General features: G+C 48.0%; 1 protein-coding gene across 11 annotated transcripts in view; it reads right to left on the bottom strand.

Moving 5' to 3' along the window:
- LOC143292529 (tensin-3-like) overlaps positions 1-20,000 on the bottom strand; it is a 433,846-nt gene that overhangs the window by 180,596 nt on the left and 233,250 nt on the right. Inside the window, exons 1-2 of one of the 11 annotated variants that reach the window (XM_076602901.1) lie at positions 8,674-8,805; positions 694-1,767 (exon numbers count right to left, since the gene is read on the bottom strand). The exons of 7 other annotated variants lie outside the window; for them this stretch is intronic. In XM_076602901.1, the coding sequence (XP_076459016.1) occupies positions 694-1,062 (369 nt within the window). In that variant the 5' untranslated portion in view covers positions 1,063-1,767; positions 8,674-8,805. Of the gene's footprint in view, positions 1-693; positions 1,768-5,781; positions 5,939-8,673; positions 8,806-20,000 lie in introns of those variants that run through there. 3 more of the 11 variants (XM_076602899.1, XM_076602902.1, XM_076602900.1) reach the window with 3 other exon arrangements.

The following is a 20,000-nucleotide window of genomic DNA, read 5'->3' on the forward strand; positions in this document are numbered from 1 at the left end:
GGCAGAGAAAGATACATGGCATCTCTCTCTCGCTCTCTCTCTCCATATATATATATATATATATATATATATGTATGTATATGTATTTATGCATGTGTGCATGTGTGCGTGTGTGTGTGTGTGTGTGTGTGTGTGTGTGTGTGTGTGTGTGTGAGTGAGTGAGTGAGTGAGTGTGTGTGTGTGTGTGTGTGCATGTGTGTGCGTGCGTGTGTGTGTGTGTGCATGTGTGTGCGTGCGTGTGTGTGTTTGTGTGTGTGTGTGTGTGTGTGTGTGTGTGTGTGTGTGTGTGTGTGTGTGTGTGTGTGTGTGTGTGTGATGTGTGTGTTCACGTGCAGAGACATCCAGCAATATACTGTAATTAGATGTACTTATATTAGTACAGGACTTTGCATATATCAATTTTCCTTTCCTACGAGATTTCAGTTTCTCTGTAAATGTGATGTACCACAAGTTCAAAATAATAATAATAATAATAATAATAACAACAACAACAACAACAACAATAATAATAATACTAGAACTGTATGAACCAATATCAAAGCATGCATGCATGCCTCCCGGCGCCAAAAGTCCCAACCCCCGCCCACCAAAACCAAACCAACCAACCAACCAAACAAAAAAGCACACACACACACACACACACACACACACACCTCACCCCCCACAAGAGACACAAAACAGCCAATAACTCACACTCTTGACGGTCCTCTGGGTCTTGTTGGCCCTGCTGTGGCTGGCAACAGAAGCAACAGAAGCAGCAGCAGCAGGAGTGGCAGTGGAGGAGGAGGAGGAGGATTCCCTCTGCAGGGAGCCCGAGGTCCAGGCCCTGTCGTAGTGCTCGGCGTAGGCATAGTCCAGCTCCCGCTGCTTCCAGTCCAGGGTCTGACTCTGGTGCTTGAACCAGTCCTCGATGCTGGACAGCGTCTTCTGGTGAGACTGGGGCTGTTCTCCTCCTCCCCCTATTCCTCCTCCTCCTCCTTCTCCTATTCCTCCTCCTCCTCCCGATGCTGACACGGCGGCTCTTCCGGACACCCTGGAGGTGGTGGTGGTTTTCCACGACATGGCTGAGGGTTGTACAGTGTCCGATGGAGATGAGTGTCAAACACACAACTTATCCCGTCCTCCGTCACCGTATACTGATGTGAATGAATTAATACAGCTTGTAATTGTCTTGACACTGGCCAACGACACAAGTCTCGAGAACTGAAATCTTCAGGCAACCAATGAACGAACGTAGATATCGGTTTTGAGTTACCGAAGGATAATGACTATTAAAAAAAAAAACAAGCCAAAAACCAACAACAATGCACACAAGAATAACTATAACACAAAAAAGTCCTCAAACAATTCTCGGTGAACCGAGACTTTCCTCTGTGAATCCGAAAGAGCGAAACTGGCACTACTGTTCAAATGAACGTGTTGCCGTTGTGCTGTTCTTGTTGTCTTCAGTTCAAACGTGGGAAAAGTACAGTTCTTCACAAGTTAATCCAAAACGTGTGTGAATCTGGTGCCCCTAAAAAAAAAAAAAAAAAAAAAAAATCTTGTAATGTTCTTTTTTTTTTTTTTTTTTTTTTTTAAAGGCCGATGACAAAAAATGAACTGCTCAATCAAGCGAAGCTTTTGTTCTTGTCATGATAACACTTGAGGTGCCAGCACGGTTCACGGGCAAAGACCGAACATCCAATCCGTAGTGCGAAAATCGAGATGGTTGGACGTTCAGATCCAGCTCAGTGCTCTCCCATTGCACGGGAGTCGTCGTCACCGACACTGTTTTGAAGAGAAGTTCCACCCAGTGAGATGAATGAAGAAGAACAGAAACGAAGAAGAAAAAAATGAACACATATTTGAAGGAGATACAAATATAAAAAATCGCACCAAAGTTCTCAATTTTATAAACGACCCATACAAAGAAGATATCCGAAGACAAAGACAAAGAAAACTCAACAGTCAAGACGTGACACAAAACAGTGCAATACACTGACTCCGTGGAAACCGATGCAACAGGCAAAAAACGATGTTTAACATCATCTCATGCAGCGGACTCGGCACAATGGTAACTTCAACCAGAAACTCTGAACGAACGCTTTTTAACTTGGGCCAACACTGTATCGCCAAAAGCTCAGTGACCCGGGCCACTGTAAAACCACTTTCTAACAAAAATCCAGCCCAACTCTTGTCTTGCAACCAGTCCCTAAAAACATTCTATCATGTAAAACAGGCAGCAGACATAACCTGGCCACGGTATGTAATTATAGCATCATCAGTTAAAATACACTGACTTTTATCAATTCCAGTTATACGTGCGTGCTATCAGTGTTCACAATTTTGACCGCTTCTCTCTTTAAGTATTCTTCGGTCCAGACTCACACCTGCAGCTGTTGGAAACAGCACATGTTGCAGTACTAACTCTATCAGCGGACAGTCACATTCAGACAAGACGAAAAAGCCGATATCACCGGATCATCATCAGGGCAAAAACAAAACAATATAAAACGATAACAAACAGAAAAAAATCCAACTATCCCTGCTTGATAAAACTGAGGTCATTGCCCCCTTCCCCCGTCCCCCCCCCCCCACCCCCCAAACCCCCACTCCCCTCCCCTTTCACTGTCAGTTTCCCTCAGTTATCTCTTATCGACGACGAGCGAAGAAGACAGGGCAGCAACAGCTGCTGGTGTTTGTGAAACGTGCAGTCAGCAAACAAACCACAGGTCAGCTGCTCCACTGTGTGAGAGAGAGAGAGAGAGAGAGAGACAGAGAGCCACAGAGACAGAGATAGAGAGACAGAGAGCACGAAAACAGCATCAGCGGCAGTCCAGTTCCTGGCAGGGAGAGATGGTTATCTGTCCCTGGGTGGTTGTTCCGGATAAGGCGTGAAGTGGTCCACACACTGACGGCACAACAATCAGCAGGTCATCCCTCCCTCCACACACAGGACTCGTGCCATGTGATACTGCCCCACACGTGGCCGGCAGATGACCTCAGTGTGCAGAATAGCACGGTGCAAATGGAAGGAAGAAAGGAGAAAAACGAGAGGGACCACGCAGTTAAATCAGATCCCGGGTTGGGAAGCATTGCTGACACACTGGCAGCGGCCACTGTTCCTTCAACAGCTGGCTTTTGGCAGAGAAAACAATGCCATTTGGACGTGTTCAAAATGTGGTTGCCGCCAGAACAGACACGTTAAATACCCCCTCCCCCATCTCCCCTGACAGCCCGGAATACAAACAATGCCAGATGAGACTAACTCCGATTTGGCGCCTGAAAATCTGGCACTGTTTGAAATTGCCGCTGGTTGGCAAGAGGGAACTTCTCCCTCCGCCTCTCCCTTTCTAATGAAGGTCAAATTTATCCAAAAAAATAGAGGCAAAAAAGCAACATAACAAAGTGGGGGTGCTCTGCATACATCTGCAGATAAAATAAACAGCACGCTGATCCAACAAACTGCTTAAAAGCACTTATTAAAAAAACAACAACCCTGCACCCACAATGCAAGTGACAAAGAATGGCATAAAAAAAAGGGAAGAAAAAAAAGCAGACGTGCTGAGTCCAACGATGATAATGAAGACTGATGAAAACTCACGCCCCTGACTGAGCCAACAAGTCCACACGAAGAGCAGCGATGAAGCACTGACTGACGTCACGATGAAGAAGAGAAGTGACACCGCGGTGTACGGACCAAGCACAGACGCTGTGTGTGACACACAGACACTGAACAACAAGGTGCAACCATCCACACAGACGCTGTGTGTGACACACAGACACTGAACAACAAGGTGCAACCATCCACACAGACGCTGTGTGTGACACACAGACACTGAACAACAAGGTGCAACCATCCACACAGACGCTGTGTGTGACACACAGACACTGAACAACAAGGTGCAACCAACCACACAGACGCTGACCTAACACTAACAGAAGACCAGCGATGTAACACACAGACGCTGACCTAACACTAACAGAAGACCAGTGGTGTAACACACAAACGCTGACCCAACTAACAGAAGACCAGCGATGTAACACACAGACGCTGACCTAACACTAACAGAAGACAAGCGATGAAACACACAGACGCTGACCCAACTAACAGAAGACAAGCGATGAAACACACAAACGCTGACCTAACACTAACAGAAGACAAGCGATGTAACACACAGACGCTGACCCAACTAACAGAAGACAAGCAATGAAACACACAGACGCTGACCCAACTAACAGAAGACAAGCGGTGTAACACACAGACGCTGACCCAACTAACAGAAGACAAGCGATGAAACACACAGACGCTGACCCAACTAACAGAAGACCAGCGGTGTAACACACAGACGCTGACCCAACTAACAGAAGACCAGCGGTGTAACACACAGACGCTGACCCAACTAACAGAAGACAAGCGATGAAACACACAGACGCTGACCCAACACTAAAAGAAGACCAGCGATGTAACGCACAGACGCTGACCTAACACTAACAGAAGACAAGCGATGTAACACACAAACGCTGACCTAACACTAACAGAAGACCAGCGATGTAACACACAAACGCTGACCTAACACTAACAGAAGACCAGCGATGTAACACACAGACGCTGACCCAACTAACAGAAGACCAGCGATGTAACACACAAACGCTGACCTAACACTAACAGAAGACCAGCGATGTAACACACAAACGCTGACCTAACACTAACAGAAGACCAGCGATGTAACACACAGACGCTGACCCAACTAACAGAAGACAAGCGATGTAACACACAAACGCTGACCTAACTAACACAAGACCAGTGGTGTAACACACAGACGCTGACCCAACTAACAGAAGACCAGCGATGTAACACACAAACGCTGACCTAACTAACACAAGACCAGTGGTGTAACACACAGACGCTGACCCAACTAACAGAAGACCAGCGATGTAACATACAGACGCTGACCTAACACTAACAGAAGACCAGCGATGTAACACACAGACGCTGACCTAACACTAACAGAAGACCAGCGATGTAACATACAGACGCTGACCTAACACTAACAGAAGACCAGCGATGTAACATACAGACGCTGACCTAACACTAACAGAAGACCAGCGATGAAACACACACGCTGATCTAACACTAACAGAAGACCAGCGATGAAACACACACGCTGACCTAACACTAACAGAAGACCAGCGATGTAACACACACGCTGACCTAACACTAACAGAAGACCAGCGATGTAACATACAGACGCTGACCTAACACTAACAGAAGACCAGCGATGTCAGTTACACACAAACGCTGACCTAACACTAACAGAAGACCAGCGATGTCAGTTACACACAAACGCTGACCTAACACTAACAGAAGACCAGCGATGTCAGTTACACACAAACGCTGACCCAACTAACAAACACTGGACTGAAAGAAGACGAGCGACGGAACGTGGTGATGTTGTTGACTCTCTCCTGCTCAGCACAGAATGATATATGGGCTGCAAGCAGGCAGGAAGGACGGAAGGACGTGTGAGGAAGGCAGAGGATGACCCAGACCCACACGTCACTGACAAGCCATGCACCACGGTGACCCGTGAAAGACAGATGGATGAGCACGCACGGAAATCAGCGGCAGTGGCGGCATCAGGCGTGTCCTGTCCTAGGACCACTCACTCGGTGCCAGACACTCAACTTCAGTCAGCTGTTTTTAAACAGATGTAGCAGTGCTGAGGATTTTTGTGAGGAAGAAACGGAAAAAAAGAAGGCTGTGTCTGGCAGCAGAGAAAACAAAGGCAGTACCTATACCTTGCTACCTACCACAACGGCTTCTTGCCTTCCCCCCTGCCCCCACCAGCTTGTTGTGTGGATGAGGGGGGGTCCTCCCGGAACGTTCGTAGGTTGCTGTTGGTGGCTGTGTGTGCCAGGCGGTCGCAGTGTGTGTTGTTATTGCCAGACACATTCCTTCCTCTTCCTCACACTCTGCCAATCCGCTTCCCTTCACTGCAGACGGTGTAACCTCATGGATAGACACCCCCCCTCCCCTCTCCTACACACAAACGGACTCCCCGGTTCTTCTCGCTTTAACTTAAAGTGAAAGGACTCCCCGTGATTCCAGAACCAGGAGCAGCTGTTAGAGATAATGTAATGAACTCCCGAAGAAGTAACCTCTCTCAGCGACTTTTTTGTGATTTTTTTTTTCTCTTATCGTCCTTCGTCTCTCCCGGCACTGACTTGGGAGATGAAATGCATCACACACTGTATGCATATACATACATGTACGGAACCATTGAAACAAGCAGTTTATAATAAATCTATTCGGAAAAAGACTTTGCCGAAAACATACACTCATAATTCAATCTTTCTTTCACTACATGATGTGAAAATATACCCTATCCACAGGCTGAAAGGAACAGAAATGCAAGGCTCAAAGTGTCCAATGATAGTGTAAAAACCAGCACTTGAGGGCAGTGACTGGTTGCGCGGTGCATGGGGGAGGTAAAGGCAACCGAGGTCAAGTGACCTGTCGTACGATTTGCCATTGAGTGGGTGTTGCTAAACACTGAAGTGGTGAGTGCTCCACGCTGTCACGGCCATTCATGCTCTCTGCAGGTCTTTGTCTCTCTATTCTCTGTCTCTGTCTATCTCTCTCTCTCTCTCTTCCCACACCACTCTCTTTGTGAATCTCTCTCTGTCTCTCTGCACACTGGCACACACTGGCACACACACACACACACACACACACACACACACACACAAACACACACACACACACACACACACAAACACACACACACACACACACACACACACACAGACAACCAGAAAAAGAAAAAAAAAGATCAAACCGAAACTGAAGCCAACCCAAAGCGGTTACACATTACTCGTTCTCAACAGGTGCTTGAGTCAATATTAGTCAATCATAACCAAACAACTTGACGGAAAGTGACCGGTTTCTTTTCTCCTCCTCCACCTCAGTTTTAAATATATACATTTTTTTTTTTTTTTGCAGGAGTCACCCACTTACTACCAACACCGGCAGGGTTGTTGAAGATGTTGGCAAACAACACACGGCACTAGCGAGTGCACACACACACACACACACACACACACACACACACACGGAACACACACACACACACACACACACACACACACATGGAACACACACACACACACACACACACATGGCACACACGCGGCACACACACGGTTGGTAGTAGGGGCATGGTGTGGGTGTGTTGGAGGCTAGGGTGGGTGGAAAAGAAAAGAAAACTCCCAGCAGCCCGGGAATGCCAACACCAACCGGGCTGTTGACATGGAAACACGGCTCCTTCTGCCAACAACAAAACTAAGAAACCAGTGATGAACTGAGAAAGCTGCACCAGGCTCACACGCATACACAATGCACAGCACACCCAGTTCCCCCCCCCCCCACCCCCCACGCCCCCCATGCCCCCCATCGTCTTACACTCCAGCACCTTTCGTGTCATTTCACGCGCTACCTGCAAGTTGATGTATTCTGATTGTCAGAGACACAACAGTAACCTCTGTTTGCCCATTCCCACCCGCTTTCACTCTCTTCACTTGTTGGATATGCTCCTAATATTACTGGAATCATAGCAGACATATCCCTAATATTACTGGAATCATAGCAGACATATCCCTAATATTACTGGAATCATAACAGACATATCCCTAATATTACTGGAATCATAGCAGACATATCCCTAATATTACTGGAATCATAGCAGACATATCCCTAATATTACTGGAATCATAGCAGACATATCCCTAATATTACTGGAATCATAACAGACATATCCCTAATATTACTGGAATCATAGCAGACATATCCCTAATATTACTGGAATCATAGCAGACATATCCCTAATATTACTGGAATCATAGCAGACATATCCCTAATATTACTGGAATCATAACAGACATATCCTTGATCTTATTTTTCCCAAAGACATCACACAGACAGCGCACATTGATTTCATAGACCAAATCACATTCCAAAATATCACAGTCGTCATCAGCAGTACAAGAGCGCAGATCCCTCGGTTTTCCGGCGAATATATATGCAACAAAAAGACGCAACGCGACGGAGATCCATTCTTTCCGAATTCAAACCATCATCGTTTGTCAGTGAGATGGCGCCCTCTCATACGGTAGAATCAGTGCCCCTCTCACACGGTAGAATCAGTGCCCCTCTCACACGGTAGAATCAGTGCCCCTCTCACACGGTAGAATCAGTGCCCCTCTCACACGGTTGAATCAGTGCCCGGCAACAAAGCACACACCGCTTCCCACTGCACTCAGAATCACCACTGCAGAGAACACAGATTGTTTCCAGAGACACAACACAACGAACTACGATCCCTATCAGTTCAAACTGAAGTCTGGCGGCAAAAAGCGGAGATCCACTCATTATCAAGACGCTGACACAAAACTGAAGAGTGGAACTTGTGTCCAAAGTGATATACACTGACGAAAAGAACCTTTCTTTTCCGATACGACACAACAGTCCGGAAACCTTCCAATACACATTAAAAAAAAAGAAAAAAAAAGAAAAAAAAAAAAAAGAAAGAGAGAGAGAAAAAAAAGAAAAAAAAAAAGGATTTTTCTCTCTATACACACACCAGACAACGAATACCGAACTTTTTTTTTTTTTTTTTTTTTTTTTTTGCTCACCCCATGTACAACACACAACAGAGAGCGCAGAACTGACAGCGTGGCATCAAAGAGCCTCTCTATGGGCTATGTGTTTGCATGGTGTATAATATCATCTATCGCTGTCTCCCTCTCTCCCTTTCTTCTTCCACTTCTCTGTGTCTTGTTCGAGAGCCACTGAACACTCCGTGGCAGTTCCCACTTCTCTACAACACCAGACTGTGGCAGTTATAGAATGAAGATAGTGAGCGTGTCGACGGCCCTCAACTCAGTCACTCTCGCCATCAAACCCTCTCCACTCACCCAACTGCTGTGTTGCATGGTATAGTAGTATCCCATGTCTCTCATTTTCTTTCTCTTCTTTTCACAAACCAGACAACCCATGCGGGTTTTCCCCACCCCACGCTCCGTGGCGGAGGCCATGACCTCCTCAGTGTTGAAAGTTTGGAGAATGACGTGAGGGTGGGTTGGAGGTGGGGGCTTGGGGGGGTGGGGGGAGTGGGAGGGGGGAGGTGGAGGAGGGGGAGGGGGGCAGGAGTGAAACTGAGACAGGGAGTAAGTGATCGGAGCATGTGGGTAGAGAGAGCTGGGGTGGTTGTGGTGAGGACGGAGGAGAAGGGCACAGAGAGACAGAGACAGACAGAGAGAGAGACAGAGAGAGACAGAGACTGAGAGAGACAGAGACAGAGAGGCACAGAGAGAGAGAGACAGACAGAGAGGCACAGAGAGAGAGAGAGACAGAGACAGACAGACAGACAGACACACACACACACACACACAAGACAAGACAAGACAAATGGTTTATTGACTTAAGTAAGCCTTGCTCATATCAGGGGCGAGGGGAAAGGGGAAATCAAAAGCACCAAAAAATATGTCAAATGTTCTTCCACACTCTCCGATACACACATACGCGCACACAGAGAGAGACAGAGAGAGAGAGAGAGACAGACAGACAGACAGACAGACAGAGACACACACACACACAGAAACAGAGACAGAGACCGAGAGACAAAGAGAGAGAGAAAGAGAGAAAGACAGACAGACAGACAGACAGACAGACAGACACACACACACACACACAGAGAGAGAGAGAGAGAGAGAGACAGACAGACAGACAGACAGACAGAATGTACAAAGTTTTATTTCACCCGGGTAATAAGCAGTGCCTTTACATGTTTGTTTGTTTTTTTCCACCAAGCCCTGTGGGACAACAACAACAACAACAACAAAAAGATTACACACGATAACCCACAATGACAGACAAGACAGAAAGAGAGAGAGAGAGAGAGAGAGAGAGAGGGGGGGGGGAGGAGAGAGAGAAAGACAGGGGGGGGAAGGAGGGAGACAGATAACTTTTCTCCCAGATCGGATGTCACTTCCTCGTCACGGACCACCCTCCCACTTCCACAACCTCACCCATTGACACACACACACACACACACACACACACACACACACACACACACACACACACACACTACACACACACACACACACACACACACACACACACACACACACACACACATCTCACCCTCCCCCATACCAACCCACACACTCTTTTAAGTGCACCATAAGCAATGACTCACTCCATTCTAATCATAGTGACTGGTGCAGTGTGTGGTACGTAACCGTCATACGTACAGCACGCCTGTGACGTGACAGTTCAGTTCTGACTGTGACTGCGGACACGATGAGTCCAATCACACCAGTACAGCCAGTTGCAGCACATTTGCAGCACACGCACTGGTGACCCTCCACCTCCTCTCTTCATGGTCCCTCACCATGCAGACGTCATCATGATAAAGCCCTCAATGTCTGACTCTATTATAAGGTCGTCAGTCTCCAGTCTGTTATAATGCAGTTTTGTCTCCAATCTTTTACAATGTTATTGTCTCCAGCGATTACTACCGGCAGTGCCGGAAAGCAAGACTGCACTTCATTCATTCATTCATTCATTCATCCGTTCGTTCGTTCGTTCGTTTTGCATTTTCACAAAAGTAAGCCAAAGAAAACACACATACAGACATATGCACACATTCATACATACTCTGATAATCATATCCATACATCCACGGAGAGAAGGAAGGATAAACACAGAGAGAGAGAGAGAGAGAGAGAGAGAGAGAGAGAGAGAGAGAGAGAGAGAGAGAGAAAGAAGCGCACAAACAGACATTCAGGCAGACACACACTGACATACTTCCCAGAAAAATTTCAGAAATGACAATTTGGTTACCCATATCTGTCTGTCTGTCTGTCGGTCTGTCTGTCTGTCGCTCTCTCCTCTCCTCCTCAGTCCTTCTCCAAGCCATCGCAGCTGTTTTCAGTCTGAACACGCACATACATATCCCTCTTCCCCCCTCTCTCTCTAACATTCTGTGTCCCCCCCACCCTCCGCCCCTCTCTCTCTAACATTCTGTGCCCCCCCAACCCCCCGCCCCGCACCCCTCTCTCACTAACATTCTGTGTCCCCCGTCCCCCCGCCCCTCTCTCACTAACATTCTGTGTCCCCCCCCCCCCCGCCCCTCTCTCTCTAACATTCTGTGTCCCCCCCACCCCCCGCACCCCTCTCTCTAACATTCTGTCCCCCCCCCCCGGCACCCCCCGCCCCTCTCTCCCTCTCTCTCTACCATTCTGTGTCCCCCGTCCCCCCGCACCCCCCGCCCCTCTCTCTCTAACATTCTGTGTCCCCCCCACCCCCCGCCCCTCTCTCTCTAACATTCTGTGTCACCCCACCCCCCCGCCCCTCTCTCTCTAACATTCTGTGTCCCCCGTCCCCTCGTGTCCCCGCACCCCCCGCACCCCTCTCTCTAACATTCTGTGTCCCCCCCCGCCCCTCTCTCTCTAACATTCTGTGTCCCCCCAACCCCCCGCCCCTCTCTCTCTAACATTCTGTGTCCCCCGTCCCCCCGTCCCCCTCTCTCTAACATTCTGTGTCCCCCATCCCCCCGCACCCCCCGCCCCTCTCCCTCTAACATTCTGTGTCCCCCCGCCCCCCCCCCCCCGCCCCTCTCTCTCTAACATTCTGTGTCCCCCATCCCCCCGCCCCTCTCTCTCTAACATTCTGTGTCCCCCATCCCCCGCCCCTCTCTCTCTAACATTCTGTGTCCCCCCCACCCCCCGCCCCTCTCTCTCTAACATTCTGTGTCCCCCCGCATCCCCCGCCCCTCTCTCTCTAACATTCTGTGCCCCCCCACCCCCCGCCCCTCTCTAACATTCTGTGTCCCCCCCACCCCCCGCCCCTCTCTCTCTAACATTCTGTGTCCCCCGTCCCCCCCGCCCCTCTCTCTCTAACATTCTGTGTCCCCCGCACCCCCCGCCCCTCTCTCTCTAACATTCTGTGTCCCCCCCCCCCCGCCCCTCTCTCTCTAACATTCTGTGTCCCCCCCCCCCCGCCCCTCTCTCTCTAACATTCTGTGTCCCCGTCCCCTCGTGCCCCCGCCCCTCTCTCTCTAACATTCTGTGCCCCCGTCCCCTCGTGCCCCCGCCCCTCTCTCTCTAACATTCTGTGTCCCCCCCCCCCGCCCCTCTCTCTCTAACATTCTGTGTCCCCCCCCCCCCGCCCCTCTCTCTCTAACATTCTGTGCCCCCGTCCCACCGCCCCTCTCTCTCTAACATTCTGTGCCCCCGTGCCCCCGCCCCTCTCTCTCTTACATTCTGTGTCCCCCCCCCCCGCCCCTCTCTCTCTAACATTCTGTGCCCCCGTCCCCCCGCCCCTCTCTCTCTAACATTCTGTGTTCCCCCCCCTCTCTCTCTAACATTCTGTGCCCCCGTCCCCCCGCCCCTCTCTCTCTAACATTCTGTGCCCCCGTCCCCCCGCCCCTCTCTCTCTAACATTCTGTGCCCCCCCCCCCACCCCCCGCCCCTCTCTCTCTAACATTCTGTGTCCCCCCCACCCCCCGCCCCTCTCTCTCTAACATTCTGTGTCCCCCCCCACCCCCCGCCCCTCTCTCTCTAACATGCAGCGTTCCTCCCCCCCTCCTTCCCCACCCCTCTCTCTCCATAACGCGGAGTTCCCACCTCTCTCTCTCTCTCCCACTCAAGTCTCTAACTGACACGCCATCACTACAGACCTGCACGTCGTTCTCTCACACAACTAAACATAGCCAGGCGCTGTTCCTGATAATATAAAACCAACATGCACCAAGCACATGATTCCCACTTCACTTGCAGCCTCTGCGATAACTTTGCTATCGTTCTCTCTCTTTATACTTCCTGTTAGGTCTATCATCATCGGGTGACGGGCTCGGGAATTTTGCTGGGATGGGGCAGAAATAGTTAACTCTCTCCATACGAACGGCGAAAGAGGCGACGTTAACAGCGTTTCACCCCAATTACCATCATCAAAATATTGCAAACTGGAAGGCTCTTATACTGAAGAGGTGAATGTTGACAAAGAATACCACAATTCTGACGACGGAAGCTAAAGGTTGGGTCATTCAGACACCCACTGGACATCCGAGGGGTCTGTGTAGAGGAGAAGAGAGGACTGGCCGTACTGAGTGAGTTAAAGGAGTTTCGTACTATATTTGATAAATATTTCGTTTTCTTCCGCGGAATATAACGCCTGGATGTGATACTGACAGGATCGTGTGTGGTTCATCACTGTCTCTTCATCTTCCACTGATGGGCTTCTTCCCACGGCCATTTTCTGTTTCCCTTTCTCTCTCTCTCTCTCTCTCTCTCTCTCTCTCTCTCTCTGTGTGTGTGTGTGTGTGTGTGTGTGTGTGTGTGTATGAGTGTGTGTGTGTGTATGGAGTGTGTGTGTGTGTGTGTGTGTGTGAGTGTATATGTGTGTGTGTGTGTGTGTGTATGAGTGTGTATGTGTATGTGTGTGTGTGTATGTGTGTGTGTGTGTGTGTGTGTGTGTGTGTGTGTGTGTGTGTGTGTGTGTGTGTGTGTGTTGTGTGTGTGTGTGTGTGTGTGTGTGTGTGTGTGTGTGTGTGTGTGTGTGTGTGTGTGTGTGTGTGTGATCTGGTGGCGGAAACCGGGGTTCCACGCGGGCCACCAGAGGCATGTTCTGGATAATTTGCCGCCATCAGTGTAAAATCATTGTCCGCAATTTTCTCTTCCAGGTTTTTTGTCAGATGTTTTGGTTTAGTTAGATGGACTGTGTACAATTGCCGTTGTTTTCCGTGCCTGGGATGGCCACGTGCTAGCTGGATGGCTAGGATGTCCGACTTTAGTCGAATTGAATAGAGAGACAGACAGAGACAGAGACAGACAGACAGACAGAGAGAGATAATAATTATATTTGTCGTTGCGTGAGTGTGTCTGTGTGCGTACGGGTGTGTGTATGCGCATGTGAGAGTGTATTCTTGTGTGCGTGCGTGCGAATGCGGGTGACTGAGATATTCAGAAAATGGGATAGGGATGGAATGCGGACGGAAGGAGAGATAATAATAATAATAATAATAATAATAATGGTATTTATATAGCGCTGAATCTTGTGCAGAGACAAATAAAAGCGCTTTCGCACCAGTCATTCACACGCAAGAGAGAGAGAGAGGGAGAAACAGAGAGAGATGAGAGAGAGAGAGAGAGAGAGAGAGAGAGAGAGAGAGAGAGAGAGACAGACAGACAGACAGACAGACAGACAGACAGACAGTCAGAAAGACAGACAGAGACGCACAGAACCTGTCACTCTTCTGTAACAACAAGCCTATTCAGTTCATATGTGTGTCCACCACAGGAACTACATCCAACAGTTTAATTTCCCTCAGACTGACCGTCAGCATGCCAGGGTAGAGACTGTATGTAATCTGTTGCGTGTCCTTAATAATAGCGCTCCACCCCCCCCCCCCCCGCCCCCCCCCCACCCCCCCCGCCCCCCGCCCCCCGCCGCCCCCCACCCCACTTCTCCTGAAACTACTACTTACATTTGCGGTACGGGAAGGGCATGGCAGACGGAAGCGGAAGTAGTAGAACGGATGGGCAGAGAAGAAACCGGAAACGGAAACCACCACCATCACTGTCACACACCCTCCCCTCCCTTTCCGTGCAGCGCCCCCTGTGGTGACGTCATCATGCCCTGACAAACCCCGACCAACTGGCCGGCGCTGGGCGGAGACTGACGGGCGGGTATTGTGTTTCCTGGACTGACTGGAAGTGATCGAACGTCTTCCGTGATGATGATGATGATGATGATGATGATGATGGTGGTGGTGGTGATGATGATAATGGTGATGATGTTGATGGCGATGATGGATGGGCGAATGCTGTGTCTTTACAGATGTCGGAGAGGGCCCTTACTATTGCTCGGACATTGCTTAGTACTGTGGTCGGCATGTTTTGCGGTGTTTGGTTTATTCATTTATTTATCTATTTATTTATTTATCTATTCCTCCATTCATTCATTTGTCAATTTGCATCCTCTCTCATCAACGATGAAGAGACGGTAAGTAAAACCACTCAACCGATTTTCATCCATTTTATTTGATATCTACTTACTATGTCAGTCAGGTCAGATAGATACATCTGCTACTGGTAACCTGAACCCAAGTACTGCCCGTCACAGGGTCGCATTGCTGGCGACTAAACCAGCACCCCCACCAGTCCTCTCAGGAGGATGGTGAGGAGGGTGGCTAGACACCCTGGTGGAAATAAATGATCCATCAAAGGGCACCAGCTTTGGAGAGCTACCTGCGGCCACATATCTAAGGGAGTAAACCCTGACAGAAAATTCGGTGCGGGGCCCCTAAGGCGGTTGGTTGGCAAACTTTGTCACTTTCCGGCAGCTCCTGCGGCCGCGCTGGCACCAAAACGTAACAGCCTTGCTGTTCCTTTGGATCTGCCAGCGAGGTGGAGAGGGGGGAAAAGCTGCATGGGCAACAGCCTGTCTTCCATATTACATTGCCCAGGCTTATATTCATCCATCCATCCAAAGGGACGGCAGCCAACAGACCAGCATCAGTTTACACATGTGACCGCTGCGACAGAGACTGTCACTCTCGAATCGGTCTCTACAGTCACAGGCGACGTTGCTTGGTTCAAGCACACAGCCCAGTTAGACATTAGGTCGGATATACTCTATCCATGGTCAGCCATGACCGAAGGAGGCCTACTACTTACTGATTCATTTACACATAATAGTGACTGATTTAATAATAACTTCAAATCAGTACATAAAGGTGATGACATATATAATGTATAGACAAGACGTATACATAACGAAAGAAATCACAAAATAACTGAAAGGAAATAAGCAGCCACGCGTCCATCCTCATCATACAAGTAAATCATCACGCATGACACAGTGGACAAACAGCTGGAGCAGCGGTGGTGTCACCACAGAAACACTCTGCGCAGTGTGCAAGCCAGCAGCACATCAGTGACTGATGCCGGTGACGGCTGAGCGGCGGTGCCCAGAGCAGGAGTGAAATGTCCGTCAGTGGACAACAAACACACACAGAAAACAAGCAAGCAAGCGATCACAGTATCTGAGGACCTGTTTATTTGTGAGGCGGACGCGCAAAACGTTAAAAAAAAGGAGAAAAAAAAAAAAGAAAAACAAGAGAGGCAAGGCCTTCAAGACTCATTTGTGATAAATTACGTCCCCTAGCATTAATTACAGAGTAATTTCCCTTTTTTTTACTATCTGCACCAAAACGTTTGCAAAATAAATAAAACTTCCATCCTTAGCAAAAGAAGTTCCTGTTGGAACAAAAAATGATAATAATGACTCCTGTTGTTGTTGGGTCAGAATAAGAGGTCAAAGTGCCAAGTTTAGAGAATACAAAAAATATAAATATAACAGTAAATGCAGTTTGCATAGGCTTCTTTTTTAAAAATTTTTTGTGCCCATCCCATAGGTGCAATATTGTTTTAAACAAGATGACTGGAAAGAACTGCATTTTTCCTATTTTTATGCCAAATTTGCTGTCAACTGACAACGTATTTGCAGAGAAAATGTCAATATTAAAGTTTACCACGGACACACAGACACACGGACACACACACACACACACACACACACACACGCACACACACAGACAACCGAACACCGGGTTAAAACATAGACTCACTTTGTTTACACAAGTGAGTCAAAAAGAGAGAAAAGATTCTGTGGCTGTGTTCAGCGTTCTTGTTCCTGTTGCTTCTAGTACAGCCGACCGCACAGGGCCATACCAGGACTGTCAAACCATACAAATGCTCAACCGCGTCAACACAGAACAGTCACATTTACTACAACAACATCAACAACAACAAAAACCACTGAGACAAATCCACAAAACACAGTTTATGACACTGTATCCCAACCATTTAGCTCCTTAAGGCAAACAAGACTTGGCCATGCTGAGGGCGACAGCCTGTGTTCAGCGTGTTTCTCAAATACTAGCATACAGTTAACTGTAACTATTATCTATTATCAGTACGCAACTGAAATTGATGTGGTCGTATGGTGTCGAGCACGGGTCAAATTTATTATTCAATTTAAAAAAAAGGGGGAAAAAAAAGCCATACCGATGCTCTATGGCATTCCTTGAAGGACACAGACATTGACATTAGACTTCTTCCGCCTTTTTTTTTTTTTATCCCCTTCCCCTTGTTTCTGAAATAAGATGATTGATTGTCGTTTTCATGTGGTTAGCTTGGTATCTTGTCAGATACAAACCATACTGGTTTATCGTGTACTAATCGGAGTGGTGTGCGAGGAGGAGGGTAGGAGTCGAGGGTTGGGGTCATGAGGGGGAGGTGGAGGGGCGGGGGGGGCGGGGGGAGGGGCGGGGCAGGGAGGTCTAAGGCAATGGAGTGGGGGTGAGGGACGTTTCACATCCGACTTTTCTTGCCAATAAAAGGGCATTAAGGTAAACCGTACAGCAATTACTGGCCGCACATTATGAGTCAACGACTTTTCGACACGCTATAATTAGTACTCTGCGTCGCTCCCACGTCCGAATGCTGCCACCACCATTATCAAACCGACAACTCGGCACTAATCGAGGTAGTCGTTCATCTGTCACACACACACACACACACGCGCGCGCACACACACACACACACACACTCACACACATACATCGGACAGCGATACATTGCTATTTGATTATTTTAAAAAAAGGAAAAAAAGAAGAAAAAGAAAAAAAGAAGAAAAAAGAAGAAGAAGAAGAAGAAAGAAAGAAAAGCATAGGCCTAATTAAAGGGAGACATCATGCGTGGAATGCCTTCCATTCGAACTCAGTCTTCTTGAACATAAGACTGTCTGTCCGTCTGTCTGTCTGTCTGTCCGCTCGTTCTACAAAACAGGACAGAGGCTGCCAAAGTACGCGCCAGACCAAACTGTACTCCCCAAACTCCCCACTGACCCCTCCATCTCGGCACAGGTCTTCTTCTTCTTCGTTCGTGGGCTGCAACTCCCACGTTCACTCGTGTGTATATGAGTGGGCTTTTACGTGTATGACCGTTTTTACCCCGCCATGTAGGCAGCCATACTCCGTTTTCGGGTGCTGCATGATGGGTGTGGTCTTGTTTCCATAACTCACCGAACGCTGACATGGATTACAGGATTTTTAACGTGCGTATTTGATCTTCTGCATGCGTATACACACGAAGGGGGTTCAGGCAAAAGCAGGTCTGCACGTATGTTGACCGACCTGGGTGATCGGGAAAATCTCAACCCTTTCCCCACCAGGCGCTGCTACTGAGATTCGAACCCGCGACCCTCAGATTGAAAGTCATCCGCATTAAAAACCAATCGGCTAATTGCGCCCATCGCACAGGTCTGAAGCAGTCGGTCCGAAGATGCAGCCAGCCTCTCAAGATCAAAACGACAAAAGCAAACATGTTTACAGTCATCTGATCCCTTCAACACCACAGAGAACTCTGACTCAGAAAACGGTGTGGTGTGGGGCTGAAATCTTTCCTCCTCCCAGACTGACACGACGGGTTAACTCACTCAGTACGGCCAGTCCTCTCTTCTCCTCTACACAGATCCCTCGGATATCCAGTGGGTGTCTGAATGATCCAACCTTTAGCTTCCGTCGTCAGAATTGTGGTATTCTTTGTCAACAGTCACCTCTTCAGCATAAGAGCCTTTCGCTTGCAATATTTTGATGGCGGTAATTGGGGTGAAACGCTGTTAACGTCGTCTCTTTCGCCGTTCGTATGGAGAGAGTTAACGACGGTCACACTGCGGATAACGGACAATGAGTGAAACATATCTATGTGGTATGTTATAAGTCTTGTGTGATGTTACAAATGGATAAAATTCGTATTTCTTCCCTAAATACTAGAGGACTGAAAATAAAAATTAATTTCATTGTTTTATATAACTTCAAATGTCAGAAAATTGATATTATCTTTCTGCAGGAAACTCCTGATACAGGTTGGGTTAAAGGAGTAGGGAGGCAAACTATTTTACATTGCAGTAACAGACAGAAGGAAAAGAGAAGTGATCATAAAATCCAGACATTTCGAGGCAAAAGTGACTTTAGAACATGCATAAAAAGATTTCAGATTGTTAGATGTCTACGACCAAAAACAATCACGCAGCTACGTATTTCCTTAATATACTTTAAAAAATGTGTAATGAGATTGATGATCAAATTTCATAATAAACTCAACCACCCACAGCGGACCATACAGCGACACGTAGAAATCATGTGGGGGGGGGGGGGGGGGGGGGGGGGGGGATGTTAGCCAAAGGCCGATTGCCGGGCTTGGCCGGTTTAAAATCTATGCACATTGTCTTTGTCTGCCCAACAGTTGCACTTCTTCTTCTTCTGCGTTCACTCGTATGCACACGAGTGGGCCTCTACGTGTATGACCGTTTTTACCCCGCCGTGTAGGCAGCCTTACTCCGTTTTCGGGGGTGTGCATGCTGGGTATGTTCTTGTTTCCATAACCCACCGAACGCTGACATGGATTACAGGATCTTTAACGTGCGTATTTGATCTTCTGCTTGCATATACACGCGAAGGGGGTTCAGGCACTAGCAGGTCTGCACATATGTTGACCTGGGAGATGGTAAAAATCTCCACCCTTTACCCACCAGGCGCTGTCACCGTGATTCGAACCCGGGACCCTCAGATTGACAGTCCAACGCTTTAACCACTCGGCTATTGCGCCCGTCAACAGTTGCACTAAATACTTGCTTATGTGCTTGGTACTTGTATGTTTAGTGTTGAATTTTGGAGTACTCTTTTCCCCCATGTTCTCTGCAGAAAAATTGGTCACAAGTAATTTACCTCCCCTTAAACTTCAGTTAAATCGGTCACAAGTGATTTACCTTCCTTTACAAGGAGCATTATTTCTCATGGATTTAAAAAAAAAAAAATCAACAATTCCTGAATAGATAGGATTATATTTTTGAAAATATTTGAATTCAGTAACATTGTATTTGGCTACAA

The sequence above is a fragment of the Babylonia areolata genome, chromosome 18 (genome assembly GCF_041734735.1).
Source record: "Babylonia areolata isolate BAREFJ2019XMU chromosome 18, ASM4173473v1, whole genome shotgun sequence".
Classification (NCBI taxonomy): Eukaryota; Metazoa; Mollusca; class Gastropoda; order Neogastropoda; family Buccinidae; genus Babylonia; species Babylonia areolata.